This window comes from Giraffa tippelskirchi, chromosome 8, assembly GCF_054371585.1.
Source record: "Giraffa tippelskirchi isolate mGirTip1 chromosome 8, T2T-mGirTip1v1.2.pri, whole genome shotgun sequence".
Classification (NCBI taxonomy): Eukaryota; Metazoa; Chordata; class Mammalia; order Artiodactyla; family Giraffidae; genus Giraffa; species Giraffa tippelskirchi.
In genome coordinates this window covers 129555573-129571113 of record NC_137282.1, presented here as the reverse complement: position 1 = coordinate 129571113, position 15541 = coordinate 129555573, and the positions used below count along the sequence as shown (strand labels likewise).

Sequence of the window (15541 nt, the reverse complement as noted above, 5' to 3'; positions counted from 1 at the left end):
GAAGCCCCCGTGCCTGGCCTCCGCCCCACCTTAGCAAGCACAGGGTGGGGGACCAGCGTGTGTCCTTGCTTGGCTGTGCAGGCGGCCGGCCAGGGTGGCTGGGAGCCCCTAGGGAGGCAGAGGTCCGGAGAGATGGGCCGTCTGAGGGCTGTGGTGGTACGGCCTGGGTGTGCCTCAGTTTCCCTGCCTCTGCTGCCTCGGGGGAGCCTGGACACCCTCAGGCCTCCTGACTCCAGCTGATCTCGTCCAGGCCTGGCCTTTAGGTGCAGAGACGTAAATTCCACGCCCTTTGATTTATCTTTGTGGGCCAGCAGTCTCCCCAACCCGGGGTGTCAGGTCACTGCTGGGGCTGGTTTCCTGAAGGCCACGTGTACCATGTAGTCATGACACTGACTGCAGTTAACCTTTATTCAGGGCTTCCGGTGTCCTCAGTACTTTGCATGTGCTCAAGAATGGGTGCTGTTTTTGACCGATGGAGAGACTAAGGCTGATAGGCTGTGATTTACACAGAGACTTGGTGCCAGCACTTGAGAGGACCCCCCTGCCTACCACGTAACCCCCAGGTCCTTCCCACGCGTCCATGAGCCTCTGCCCAGGGCTGGGGCACGGGTTTGGTTGGAGAACCCTATCGCCCTCCTTTGTAGCCCTCTCCCTGCTCTCTACACATCCATTGACCCCTAGAAGTTTCAGAGGGGGCAGGCGTCCCCTTCCTGCAGGAAGGACGGTCACTCCAGGGACTCTCCCGGCACCACTGCCACTCACTCTGCCATCTTGGACAAGGGGGCTTTTGTTTGCCCCCCTCACCTGGCCCCTTTCCCAACCCCTGACCTCCAGGGTCTGCCCTCTGTTCTCACAACCTGGTGACCGACCCCATCCCTCTACCCCTGGATGCTGGTGGTCCCAGCAGCCCTGCGTCCCTCCCCTGACCCCACCAACTCCACTCTTACTGGGGTTTGACCCTGCTTCCCACCCTCTTGCCAGATAAAGCCGTGCACCTTATTGCTGATGAACAATATAATCCACAGGGTGGTTTATGAGATCCTCCTGCAGAGTAACGCTGAGAAGGAGTTGAAGGAAGGATGTGGGAGAGGGAGTCAGTCAAGGTCAGGGAAGATGCCCTCATTCATTCGTTCACTCACTCACTTAACAAATGTGTGCACTGCAGATAAAAGTGCTGTCCTCACAGAGCTTACCTTCTAGGGGAATCAGTCTCTGCATTCCTGTGGCTATTTCCCTTGCATTTGCCTGACTGTGTTCTAGAAACCTGGATTCACTCCTGTAGTCGAGAAGCCTATACCCTACACCCCCATCTGTGGTCAGAAGAGGGGTTGAGAGCCAGACGGCCTGGGTCCATGCTCTGGCTCCACCACTGCCTAGCAAGTTACTCAGCCTCTGTGCCTTGTTTTCCTCAGCTGTAAATGGAGGGAAGAGAATCTCCTTTACAAGTTTATAAACACTCAACGAGCTGATTTAAAATGCTTTGATTGGTGCTTGTCATAAAACAAGTGGTCAAATATCAGCTACTATTCAAATATGAATTATCATAATCTATGAAATAAGGAGTAATAAACCATGCCCTACCTACCTCCCAAGGTGGCTGGGAGGGCTAGGAGGGCCAGGTGAGAGACAGTAAATGTTCTTCCTACTCTGCCACGCGCTGTGCACACATGACCATTGGCCTCGTTCTCTTTGCAGGCCAGAGGGACCAAGTGAGCGGAGATGGAATGGGTTAGGGACGGATGCAGCCAGGGATGGTGAGGGACGGCCACTTGTGTGCCTCTGACACGTGGGTCCAGCAGAGGCTGGCATCCTTGAGGCCGATCGTGCGTGGCCAGGAAGGGGCTCTGTGATGCCAGTGTGAGGTCTGACGCGGAGCTGAAGGCAGGGTGGGGAGCGGCCCCATAGCCGCCGTCCACAGGCTGGCTGCCACCCGAAAGTGTTCCCTTACTGGCCTGATGAAGGGAAAGGCCGGACCTCAGCCCCGCTGCCTGTGTCCGCAGGTGGGCAGGATGGGCCCTCTCTGGAGCTCTGCAGAATGCATCTCCAGGATGAGGGTGCCTGGCAGCTACCTCTGCACAGGAAACCCCGGATCCCTGGAGGATAAAGCACCGTAGGGAACCCAGACTTCGTGGACAGCAAGATTCTGGGAGGGTGGAGTCAGGGCAGCATGTTGCCTGAAGCCTGGGCAGAGGCGTGAATGTCCCCTCCCTGAGGGCTCTGTCTGAGTGGATGGGCTGGTTTTAGGGCACTGTTTTTCCAGGTGGTGCAAAGGGGTGGATGTACGCACCAGCCTCCTTCCTGCAGCCAGGACCCAGACCCGGGCTGGCTCCCCCACCCACCCCGCTTCCTCGATTTTAGCATCCCTTAGATTACTTACTTAACCTCTCAGCCTCAGGTCCTCGTTTGCAAAATGAAAAAAATTAGGGTGACTTCCCAGCAGGATTCTTTGCTCATTAATGAGCTGGAGGCACATAAAGTGCTCAGCACAACGTTTGGTGCATGGTAACCCCCCCCAATAAATCACAGCCGCTTCTTTGCAAGGATGACAGGTGGGGAGGGGAGCTCCATTCCGTCCTCAAACTAGAGCCAGGCCCAGGCTGTTTGCGGGATCCCCCCTCTCCCATCGTTCTCTAGGGTGATGTAGAAAATGAAAATATTGTCTTGTGTGAATCTGGAAGCCAAGTTAAATCATCTTGTATGTGATCAAGGTCCACCTTCTCTTGAGAAATCAGCTTCCCTAACCCTGGGAGACCAGACAGTGTGTCTAATGGCTCCCCTCACCCAGGGATGACCTCAGTCCTGGGTCAGCCTCTCTGTTCTGGGGGAGAGGGTCCCACCAGCCTGTGGGACCTTGCCTCTGGCCTTAATCAGTGAGATGTTCCGACTGGAGCCACAGAGACCCAGAGTGGGGACAGGGAGCAGGCTGCCCAAGTTCACATCCGGACCTCTGCTCCCTGAGCCTCGCTTTCCTCACCTGTCAGGTGATGCCTGGCAGATTCGGGGAAGAGCCAGTCAGGGAATATGTATAAAAGCCCCAGCAAGAGGCATCTGACACACAGCAGCGCTGAAATCCTGCTCTGTCTCCCAGCATGGGGATGGAGCCAAGCTGACCCCCAGGCCAGCCGCTTGGGAACCCTGGGCAGAGAAGCTTGGGGCGTTCAGGAGCAGGGAGAGCAGGGAAGGAGGGAGGTGAGGAGCCCAGCTGACTTGCAAGAGAAAGTCTAGAACCTGGCCCAGTTCTGCCAGTTAAGCTCTCAGCCTCTGTCTCCTGACCTGACCTGTGGATGTAACTACTGCCAACTACAACTGCTGTTGTAAGGGCAAGTGGCACTTCTGGCCCTGGGGGGCTTAGGGCTCTTTGGAATGCCCCCATTTGTCCACCCCTCCCTGGGTGACCGTGGAGAGATAATGGGGGTGAAGGGGACAGCACATAGGGCTGTGACTCCCTGATAACCCAGGACGGAGGCCCTGAAGGACACACCATCGGTGGGGTGAAGGGCAAGAAGCCAGCTTTTCTGCTGCAAAGCTCCCAGCAATAACGCCTTCTTCGGTCGCCCTGTTTGGGCAGCTCTTACGTGTGATGTCTCCTTGTTATTGCTGTTTAGTCGATCAGTCGTGTCCGACTCTTTTGCAACTCCATGGACTATAGCCCACCAGGCTCCTCTGTCCATGGGATTTCCCAGACAAGAATACTGGAGTGGGTTGCCATTTCCTTCTCCAGGGGATCTTCCCGACCCAGGGATCTGTGTCTCCTGCAGGAGACTTCTTTACCACTGAGTCACCAGCACTTACTAAATCGTTCCAGAGTCACAGATAACCTTTGGCAATCCGGTGTGGCTCAGTGGGAACAGTGTGGGCGTGGCGGGTGGGGCTGTCCTGGGCATCCCACCTCTCTGGTCCCTGCCCACTTTATGCCAGCAGCACCCCATCACCCACGAGAGTAGGTGTGTGAGAGGACAGGGATTCTGTCCCTCCACAGCTCTCTCCCTGGTGCCCGAACAGTGCCTGGCACATAGGAGGCTCCCACTCAGGCAGCACTGGCAAACATTTCCAGAGGGTGCCGCCTCCCCACCTGAGAACCCGTGTTGCAATCACAGCTTCAGTATCCCTGGATGTGTTCTGGTGTTCCTGGATCTAAACTTCCCATGATCAGAAATGGATGCCTAACCAAGGGCAGTCCATTCTGGCGTAGCTCATTATCCAGCAAAGTCACAGCTGTCCCCTCCAGGACCTAGGCCCCTAGGTTAGCGTATCATGAAGTCTAACAACCAAGACTGGAGTGGAGCACCCCACGTGGGGCCTGGCCTGCAGAGGACAGTGGGCTGGTTGCCTCCCAGCCCTGAAGAGATAAGGTGTTGACACTGCCCGAGATTGTATTTACCTTTCTTTCTCTTGGCAGCCACCCTGGTGTTTGTTGGTCTGTGGTCAGCTAAAACCCAAGGACTTTTCCCTTCCACCCTTTGGGTCAGTCTCTTCTAACCCAAAGTATAAGACGTGAAAAATTTAAAAGACAGCTGTATCTTGTTAGTTTGGGCTCCCCCCCACCTTTTTTTAAGCTAGATCTTAACTCTTTTTCTTAAAAAATTGATCATTTATTTGTTTATTTTGGCTGTGCTGGATCTTCTGTTGCTGTGCGGGCTTGTCTCGAGTTCCAGTGAGCGAGGGCGACTCTCTAGATGCAGTGCACGGGCTTCTCATTGCGGTAACTTCTCTTGTTGCAGAGCATGGGCTCTAGAGCTCTTGGGCTTCCGTAGCTGTGGCACGTGGGCTCAGTAGTTGGGGGTCCCAGGCTCTAAATCACAAGCTCAGTAGTTGTGGTACAAGGGCTTCATTGATCCGTGACATGTGGGATTGTCCCAGACCAGGGATTGAACCCATGTCTCCTGCGTTGGTAGGCGGATTCTTCACCACTGAGGCAGCAGAGAAGCCCTGGACCCATTTTTCCAGTCCAGATGGTGCCATTGCAGTGTGTCAGCTGTCTTCCCACCCCAGCCTTGTCCTAGGTTTGCATCCATTGTAGATTAAACTGGTCAGCCACCTATGTCCTTGCTGTGCTGTGGATTAAAAGATTCAAGGGGCCTGGCCTTTGGCGTGATGATGGAGACCAGACTGATAATGATCAGTACTTCTTGGGGTTGTTTATCTGCCTTTATGTGGATCCAGATTAATCCCAGTTCCTCCCTGCATTTCTCTGTCTTCTCCACACAAATATCTTTGCACCCATCTGTTCAGCTGCCTCGCTGCTATCTGGATTGACTGCATTCCACCGAACTTCAAGGCTTTGCAGTCTCTTTGGAGTGGGAGATGCACTTAGCTGAGCATGACTTGCTCTGGTGAACCTGTGCTAGCAGCTTTCAGTGCCCACCGCTTCCTCTTTGAATCCGCCAAGTGTTCTGCTGTCTCCAGAGAGGAGTCAGCGAGAGTTCAGTTTGGAGTTTCTCGAGTCCACCCTTTCCTTTTGTATGAGAAGGAGGTGGAGAGGCAACTTCTGACATCTCTCCTGTTCCTCTGAGACTCCACGGGGTTGACCAGGGGTGGGGTTCAAATGCTATGATTTCCCGGTCAGTTGTCAACCATCTCGGGCTGTGCTTCCTGAAGACAGCGCTGCTCTCATCACCCCCCACCCCCATAAGATGGGTATCTCAGATAGCAAAGACTGCCGCCAAAGGCAGCTGAGTGGTCCTGCTTTCCTTGCCATCTGTTTACACCCCAGGCCCTGGGACATTTCATTCTCCTGCTTTGAACATAGATGTCATGGCTTAGGAAACCTTTTGAGTTGACCTACAACCGGATGGACCAGTTGGCTTCTTTCCTATCTGAATGTTCTGGTGTAAAGCGCCCGGCCAGCTCCGCGGCACCCTCTTTCTATTTTGCAGAGAAATGAGCAGGAAATAGCAGGGTGGGTGGGGAGGGGGTAGGCAGGGCAGTGAGCCCTGTGGTTTGACAATCCGTCAGATGAGCATGTCATCATGGAAAATTCTTGACAAAGTCTGCAGATCCACTTACATTGGCCTTCTGCCGCTGCAAACGGCACACTCCTTCAGGACAACCCACCCTTCCCTCTTTCCTCACCAAACTTCAGTCATGCCGTGGGTAGAAGTCCAGTTTTTCTGTCTCCTTCCTACTTCCATGCTTCTCTCTGTCTTTCCTCGGTCCTAGGCTTGATTTCTAGGGGGAATTCGTCTGCCTTCCTGGTTTCTGGGCTGGATGGCCCATCCTGGGCCTCTCCCTGGGGGCAGGGCCAGGACCCCCAGATACAGAATCGATCCTGGCCCTTCGTTGGAGCCGCCTTGTGAGGTCCTGGCCCCCGCTGATGGTGGGTGTAGTGAATGGAGGCAGCCCTCAAGGATGGGGTGGAGGCCGGGTGGACAGGTTTGGCAGCTGTCCTTGTTCCTGGAAAAGATAATAAAGGCCTCTCCCCAGGCCTCCCAGTAGACCTCCCCAGGTGACCTCTCACCTGCTCTCCAAAGTGGCCAGGAGCTTCTTGGGACTGATATGATGGTTTTGAGTCAGCCTGAAAAGTACACACCACCTTGATGACCAGGCCAGCTGAAGGGTCCGCCCTCAGAAGATGGGTCCGCGAACTTCTGAGCTGACCTTAGCCAGTGTCCCGACAATGAGGGGCAGGGTGTGAAGGGCCTGTGGGGGGTCCCTCCCAGGCCAATCCTGAAGTAGCACACTTCTCTGGAGGTCTTCCTGTCTTTTCTATATCATATCTGCCTTCTTTCAGAGGCATAAAGTCTGGCGCGGTTCTCAAAGTGTGGTTCTTGGGCCATAACGTCAGCATCACCTGGAAACTTGTTAGAAAGGCACATTCTCTGATTCCTTCCAGATCTACTGAATCTAGTTTACCCGGATTCATAGTCTTCCCAGCTGTGTGTCCGTGGGCAAATCACTTGACCTCTCTGATCCTCTATAAAATGTTTCTTCTCCTATAAATTGAAGACAATAATTGCCACTTTCTTATTGTGATGATTTAATAAGAATGCTTATAAGGAGGTTCATAAAGTGCTGACCTCCTTTCTGATCTTCACTGTATATCTCTTTTTAGGTAGTATCTGATGCTGCAGGACAGGGCGTGGCCATCACAGGAAACCAGACCTTCAACAACTGGAACTGGCCCAACGCAATGATTTTTGCAGCCACAGTCATCACCACCATCGGTAAGCCTTCTGAGACCTTTCAGGTTACCCTCTTCCATGCCCCAGCTCTGGTCATGTGACCTTGTCAGGGTTAAAATCGGGCCAGTTGCAGGCTGTCCTTTTGACACACCCCTGGAGATTTAGTAAGTCCTTGGTGACTGGCCATGCATGGGAGACTGTTTTCCAGAAGTCCTGACCTGGGCTCTTGGAGTAGAAACGACACTGCTTGATAGCCAGAGCCATGCGGGAGGTCAAGCAGGTTTACTCACTGCATAAGCCTGGCCCCTGCTTACTCACCCATCTGGGTGTCTGCTCTGGTTATCTAGAACTGATAACCAACCATTCCAGAAGTTAGGGGTTTAGAATATAACTCATTCCCTGGTGGCTCAGACAGTAAAGCATCTGCCTGCAATACTGGAAACCTGGGTTTGATCCCTGGGTTGGGATCCCTGGAGAAGAGAACAGAATGGCTACCCACTCCAGTATTCTGGCCTGCAGAATTCCAGGGACAGAGAAACCTGGCAGGCTATACAGTCCAGGGGGTCACAGAGAGTCGGGCATGACTGAGTGACTTTCACTTTCACTTTCTTGCAATGGTTCCATCCCTGGTCAAGGGAGATCCCACATGCCCCAGGGCAACTAAGCCCATGAGCCACAACTGCTGAGCCCATGCTCCACAAAAAGAGAAACCATCGCAATGAGAAGCCTGCACACCGCAACTAGAGAGTAGCCCTTGCTCCCCACAACTAGAGAAAAGCCCATGCACAGCAACAAAGACCCAGCACAGTCAAAAATAAAATAAATACTTTTTTTCAAAAGAAAAGAAATGAATGGCCATCTTCGGAGACCATCTACTACAGTGCTTCTGGAGTGTCTACCCAAGGAAGCTATTGACTTATGTCTTCTAATTTGCACAAGGGTGCCATACAGACTAGGGGGGGACTTACTAACGGTGGAGGTTTAGTCCACCTTCAGGGAGCTCCCAGTCTGATGGAGAAGGCATAGCCCGTACCATCGTTTGCTATGAATGATCAAGAGCATAGCATGGTCAAGGAAAATTTCATTTCTTAAGTATTGATATTAGATCAGGGTCAAGTGATCTTCAAGAATGGGCTTTCCTCCAGCTGTGTGTGTGTATGTGTGTGGTGGAGGCGGGTCCATCACCCCCACTGTGGCCCTGTTGGCCTCACTCTCTTCTTCTTCCTCAGGTTATGGCAATGTGGCCCCCAAGACCCCCGCTGGGCGCCTCTTCTGTGTCTTCTATGGTCTCTTTGGGGTACCGCTCTGTCTGACATGGATCAGTGCCCTGGGCAAGTTCTTCGGGGGACGTGCCAAGAGGCTGGGCCAGTTCCTCACCAAGAGAGGCGTAAGCCTGGTATGTCCCCAACCCTGGGTCCTGGGCAGAGATGGGGAGGACCCTGGCAAGTGACTGTGGAGTGGGGGTGGGAAGGATCCCTGGGTCCCGATACGGAAGTGTCAGGACAGATGGCAAGCGAGCCATTTCAGAGCCCCCTGCCCTCCCAGGTGAGGCTGGGAATGCTGCTAACACCCCTCCTTCCCTGGGCAGTGAACCTCCTCCCAGGCCCGGCGCCCAGCCGGCCTCCCCTCTGGCTACCTCCTTGGTGCGCTCTGGGTGCTTTGCTGGGTCCCCCCGGTCTCCCCCCGTTGTCTGACTTGGTCTCCCTGCCCATCCCTCAGCGCAAGGCGCAGATCACGTGCACGGCCATCTTCATCCTGTGGGGAGTGTTGGTCCACCTGGTGATCCCGCCCTTCGTGTTCATGGTGACGGAGGAGTGGGACTACATCGAGGGCCTCTACTACTCCTTCATCACCATCTCCACCATCGGCTTCGGAGACTTCGTGGCCGGTGAGTCCTGCCCCTTGCCTCTGCCCCCCTGCCCTCTCTTCCTCTGCTTCTCCTCCAGTTTCAGCTCAGCTGACCTTGACCAGGGGCCCCGGTAGGCGTCCAGTGTCCTGGGTCTCCATCCAGTGGGGTCCTGACCCGGCCCTGCCAGTTGTAGAAGGAAACCAAGACAGAGAGTCATTGTGGGCGTTTTCTCTTTTCCTTTCTTGCGTGTGTGCTGAGTTGCTTCAATCTTGTCTTGACTTTTTGTGACCCTGTGGACTGTAGCCCGCCTGGCTCTCTCTGTCCATGGGATTCTCCAGGCAAGAATACTGGAGTGGGTTGCCATGCCCTCCCCCAGGGGATCTTCCCGACCCAGGGATCGAACCCAAGTCTCTTATGTCTCCTGCATTGGCAGGCGGGTTCTTTACCAGTAGCGCCACCTGGGAAGGCCCCTTCCTTTCTCAGAAGGTGGCTTTTCTCTCCTTCTCTGTTCATGTTTTGCGTCTGGTCTCTTCCTCTCTTCTCCCTGTTGTCTGAGCTTAGGTGCTCTATGGACTAGAAACAGGACCTTCCACCTACCAGGTTTGTGTCTGTTACCCCAAGATCCTGTGGGCCAAGTCAGGGGCTGCTCCGCATCACAGCTGCCTCCTTCCATCACTCACAGGTGATGAGGGCGCTGTGTTGGACACTTGACTCAGAGGCCAGATACTTGGCTCTTGCCACGGGCAGCTTAAAAGACAAGAAAGGCCTCCTCCCAAGCTGCCCCGCTCCCTCTGGCCCCTCCCACCCCTCCCCTCCTTAATCCAGGTGGTGATAAGATTCTTTGGCCACATTGTCAGCCACTTATGTCCTTGTGCCTGTGGGCTGCACAGCATCTTGATTCTTAATCTTCCTGAAAAAGCCCTGTTTGCCTTTTCTGAGCCGGTGTTTGCTTGCCCGGTGCCTGCTGCCCTGCCCGCTGACCCCTAGCTCTGCCCCAGGACCTCTGATCTCTCCCCGCCCCCTTCCTTGGAAGCAGGGACAGGTCATTGCCCTCCTGCCCCGTTGTAAATGGAGACTTGGAATGCTGGGATTGGGCGGCTGAGTGGGTGAGAGAAGCAAGGGAGGCCTGAACGCTGCATTGACACTGGCAGATCTGAGCCTGCTGCCCTGGGAGATAAATTTAGACGGAGGCACAATCCTGTCTTTGTCTAGCTGATGTGGCCCAGAGCAGGCTAAGGGGAAGCCTTTGAATTAGGGAAGCACAGAAAACATGTTTTAATTATGCTTTCTTAGCTCCAGCAAGATGCCAAACCACTGCCTCAGTTTCCCCATCTGTAAAATTGGTTAAAAAAAAAAAGGGAATAGTGCCCAGCAATGACAAATCAGATGAGTCGCTCTGCACATGTGTAGAGGGCAGGGCCCTGGTTGTCATCATAACCTGCTTATGACCAGAGCTCTGAGCAAGATCAACAGCACCTCCTGTCTGCCAGGGAGACAGCCCCTGCCTTCAGAACCCTTCCAGTCTGATGAGGGCTTTATAGTCCTTGCCCTAAGGGAGCCCCACTCTAGAAATGGCCCCCTTCCTGCAGTTACTTATACAAGTTACTCCCAGTCTCAGGGCGGGAAGGGGGACATAGGATAGGTAATAATACGGATCAACATGCCTGGAAATGTAAGGTGAGAGCTCCATGATCCTGGAGGGTAAGGGAGCAGCCAGAGCTGTGCAGGGTAACCCAGGAGGGCTCCCTGGAGCAGGTATCTGGAGCCTGGCCTCGATGGAGAGGGCACGGAGAGGGCAGGGCCCTACAGGCCACAGGAGGAACCAGGAGGAGGAGGGTAGAAACAGGAAGCCAGGAGGCCAGCCAGACATCAGCGGAAGGAGAATCAAGAGTGTCTAGGATATTCTTTCCAGGACCTGTGCTCTTGGACATCCCAGGCTCCTCCGCCAGCCTCACTTATGCTAAATGAGTGAGTCCATGCCCAGCAGGAGGATGCCAGCTGCCCTTTCACTTAATTTCTATCTGGGTTTTAATGGAACTGTAACACATACACCCAACACATACACCCAAAGAGTACACAAAACAGTGTTGTGAATCAGTGTGTTGGTGAATCATTGCAAGGCCAAGGTTCATGGCTGAGTTCCTGAGCTGGGTGCTGGCTTGTCTCCACCCTCCCCCCAAACCCCTCCCCCTTGAACCTCCCGCACCCCAGGGAGCCACTCTGCTGACTTCTGACAGTGGAGGAAGGCCAGGCTGGGGCCCGGGACAGGCACACGGGTGACCAGGCCAAGGTCCTTCAGGATGACGGGGTGTCAGCATCCAGCACAGGCGTCCTTTCTTTTTCCTAGTGTGTCCCCATCCGCCCTCGGGTGACACAGCTTTGGCCCCCTGTGTGTCTCCGGGTCCCCACTGGCCCTCTCCTGATCCTCTGGGCTTCCTGACCCGCCCGCAGGTGTGAACCCCAGCGCCAACTACCACGCCCTGTACCGCTACTTTGTGGAGCTCTGGATCTACCTGGGACTGGCCTGGCTGTCGCTGTTTGTCAACTGGAAGGTGAGCATGTTCGTGGAGGTGCACAAGGCCATTAAGAAGCGGCGCCGGCGGCGAAAGGAGTCCTTCGAGAGCTCCCCACACTCCAGGAAGGCCTTGCAGGTGGCGAGCAGTGCGGCGTCCAAGGATGTCAACATCTTCAGCTTCCTGTCCAAAAAGGAGGAGACTTACAACGACCTCATCAAGCAGATCGGGAAGAAGGCCATGAAGACAGGCGGCGGTGGGGAGCGGGGCCCGGGGCCAGGGCCCCCGGGGGGCGGGCTGCCGGCCCTGCCCGCCTCCCTGACCCCCCTGGTGGTCTACTCCAAGAGCCGAGTGCCCAGCTTGGAAGAGGTGTCCCAGACGCTGCGGAGCAAAGGACACGTGTCGCGGCCCACCGGAGAGGAGGCCGGGGCCGGACCCCCCGAGGAAGGCTCCCCCACCTCCGAGGTGTTCACTAACCAGCTGGACCGCATCAGCGAGGAGGGTGAGCCGTGGGATGCCCAGGACTACCACCCGCTCATCTTCCAGAACACCGACATCACCTTTGTGAGCGAGGAGGCTGGCCTGTTGGACGAGGACACCTCCAAGTCCTCGCTGGAGGACAACCTGGCCAACGAGGAGAGGCCCCAGGAGGGGGCCACAGCCGAGGTGCCCCTGAACCTGGGCGAGTTCCCCTCCTCGGACGAGTCCACCTTCACCAGCACAGAGTCGGAGCTCTCCGTGCCTTACGAACAGCTCATGAACGAATACAATAAGGCAAAGTGCCCCCAGGGCACGTGAGGTGGGGCCGGCTCCCCACCCCTACTTCCATGCCTTCTCTTCTCAACCTGGGGCATCCTACCGTGGCTGGCCCCTGGTGGGGGGGCAGCCCTGGAACTGGGAGTGGGGGGCCAGGGGCCGTCCTCACCTTCATCCCCTGCAGCTAGATGCCACAGGTCAGACGTGGCACCCAGGACAGGCCTCTGTTCCCCAGCGGAATGGGTGCCCTGGTAGCAGGAGGCGTCTGTCCTGAGCACAGCTGGTGTGTCTGATGGTTCACGGACACGTGGGCTGTCAGGACCGCTCCTGGCAAGGCCTGCATCTGTGGGGCTCGTTGTCCTGTTGTTCGGTTAAGACTGTCACACGGTTCTCGTAGGTCGGGGGCCTTGGCCATTTGAATTCACCAGTATTAATGGGCTCCTGTGTGCCTGGCACTGAGACAGGCATTTTGGAGAGAGAGTGAGAGTGGTGTAAGAACCTGGGGGGGGCGGGGCTGGGCACTTTAGCACCTCGGGGCCCTGCCTGGGGTTCGTGGTTAACCGTCCCCCAGTCTCACCTCGTCTGCCTGGCTGGCATCCTCTACTGCAGACCTTAGTAGGGAAGAGTCTTTGTAGGGGAGGGGGTGGAGAGCTAACAAGGCAGATGCTGAAACACTCCTGATGGCAGGACACCCAGAGCAAGTCCCGAGCATGGCCCACGGTCCCACTTGTGGACTTGGTGGGACGGAGCCCAGCCCAGAGCCCCGTTCCCTCGGTCACCCTTTCACCAAGCAGCAGCAGGCAGCCGAAAGCAGTGAAAGAGAGGCTGGAGCTCCAGGAGTTGGAGGAGTGGGCTTATTCTGCCCCGGCTCCTGCCCCACCAGCTCCTCATTCCCTGTACCCAGAACAAGGGCCTCACCTCTCCCCGGATCACTCTTGGCTCACAAGTGGGGAACGGCTAGATATGTGAATCCAGCTCCTCCCTCCAGCTGCTGTGTGTGTGTGCGTGCGTGTGCATGCATGTGTGTGTGTAAGAAAGGAAAGGATTTGCGATGGGGGGAGCAAAAGATAATGTGAAACTATACACAGGCTGTTTCCGGCGAGGGACTGGCAGCATTCTTGGGTTCTCCGAGTTACACACCCTAGAGCTGGCCGCCTCTGCCCTGCATATTTCGTTTTGTTCTTTTGTTAAATGAACTGCTGTTTTTTAATACCTGACATCTCTTGTCGGCCTCAGAGCCAGAGGGGGGAGGAAAGGTGAAAGAGTGGGGTCCCAAGGATCGGGATGTCTGGTATTCACTCCTACCCCTCAACCCAATCGGACCTTTCTCGGTGACCTCAACCGAGGTCGTGGTGTCAGAATAGGGGGAGGGCATCAGTTGCAGGCGACTGCATGCTGGGTGTCACCTGAACACCCTCTCTGCCCCTCAGGCCCCTCCCCAGTAGTGTGGGGCCAGAACCCCGCCCACCCACAGCAGTGAAGGTGATGAACATGGGTATCCATACCCACTCGGCCCATAGCCCAGGAGTGTGCTGGCCTGGCATCGGGGTGGGAAGGAGCGGCCTTCTGTCTTTCTGTGAAACGTTTTAACGAGTTCATCTTAGTGTCCTGACCCCACTTGGCTGGGGTGTCACTGGCTGTCCTGGAATCACACACACTGTATGTACATACTGGAAATGATGTAAAATGTAATTTATTTTAACATTTTTACAATAAAACATGAGATGGACAAGCCAGCCTGGTGTGTGCTGCGGGGACAAGGTGGGGGGCCGTCTGGGAGGGAACGGGACAGGGGGACTAAGGGCAGCCTTGGGGTCAAGGGGAGAACTGGAGTAGTCAGGAAGGAAGCAAACTTCAAAGGGGTGGGGAGGTGGAGAAGGGATAGGCTACCTAAGATGCAGTCAGGGCAGGCCTCATGGAGGAGGTGACAGTGGACAGGTCCAAATGAGGACAGGGGAAGAGCATTGCAGAAGGGGGTCCAAGAACCAGGAAGGAGTCAGGAACCAGGGGAGAGGAGGAGGGGGAACTGTGGCTGGCTGGTGTCCCCAGTCTGCCAGGCCCGGTTCTACACACTTTACACAACAGTCCCGTGAGGTAGGGATTACATCCCCATTTTACAGGCGAGGAAGTGGGTACAAAAGGTGACTTGGGAAAATCTTCATAGATGGTGAGCCTGGGTTCAAACCCATGCAGCCCCCAGGACCAGAAGAGAACAATCACCTGCTTGTCTGGCGTCCCCTGAAAGGGTGTCCAGGAAGGTGAGCCAGGGAAGGACTGGAGACCAGGCCTTCTGAGCTCAGGAGGACAGGCTCAGCTGGGCCTGTCTGCATCCTTTAAGGCAGGGGTCCCCACCCTCTGGAATCTGATGTCTGATGATCTGAGTTGATGTAAGGATAATAATAGAAATAAAGTGCACAATAAATGTAATGCACTTGAATCATCCCCCCACCCCCCAGGTCCATGGAAAAATTGTCTTCCATGGTCATGGTGTCAACAAGGTTAGAGACCGCTGCTTTAAGGAGGAGGATTTGCAGACTTTGTGGTCCCAGTGGTTTTAAATGGCAACCCACTCCAGTACTCTTGCCTGGAAAATTCCATGGACGGAGGAGCCTGGTAGGCTACAGTCCATGGAAACACAGAGTCGGACACGACGGAGCAACTTCACTTAGACCTCACTTAGACTCTTCCAGGACAGTGTCAGGGTCCCCTTCCACACTGCACAGGACGTTCATTAGAAGTTTGAATCTGTTGGGGGAAAACGGAAAGCTCTGTGATTTCAGGAGTGAAGCACATTTTTCATGAGGGTGTGGCTGTGTTTATAGAGGATCTTATGTCTTTAAAATATCAACGGGTTCTGCAATGACTTGATACCATCCATCCCTTTGCCAAAGCATCTCTCCACCTCCCTCCCTCCCTCTCCGCCTCTCTCTCTCACACACACCCCCCCCAAACTTCTCTAGTTTGCTATAGGCCCTTACAGCCTCAACGTATTAGAAAAACCCAAACGAACTTTCTGGCCAACCCAATAACAATTTTTTTTTACTACCGTAGCATGTGGGCATCTCGTAAAGCTCCCCTACCGCCAACCCAAGAGGCTCCAAGCACTCCTATTGCACAGGGCTTTTAGCCCCCTATGCAGTGAAGGACACAAAGGCTCTCAGAGTATGACTTGACCCGTCACAGTAGAGTTACTCACAGATGATAAAAGGAGCGAAGTTGTGGTCTTGGGCCACTGTGACTAGTTGAGATGAGTCAAGAGCTTTCTGAGTGGAGCTTTCTAGCAACAGGAAGTGGGGGACAGC

General features: G+C 55.0%; 1 protein-coding gene across 1 annotated transcript in view; it reads left to right on the top strand.

The window, feature by feature from the left end:
- The window catches only part of KCNK5 (potassium two pore domain channel subfamily K member 5), a 40708-nt gene extending 26737 nt beyond the window's left edge, over positions 1-13971 (top strand). Inside the window, exons 2-5 of the mRNA XM_081523228.1 lie at positions 7052-7163; positions 8351-8517; positions 8841-9009; positions 11422-13971. Coding sequence (XP_081379354.1) covers positions 7052-7163; positions 8351-8517; positions 8841-9009; positions 11422-12281 — 1308 coding nt within the window. The 3' untranslated portion in view covers positions 12282-13971. The remainder of the gene's footprint in view (positions 1-7051; positions 7164-8350; positions 8518-8840; positions 9010-11421) is intronic.
- The last annotated feature ends 1570 nt before the right edge of the window (positions 13972-15541 follow it).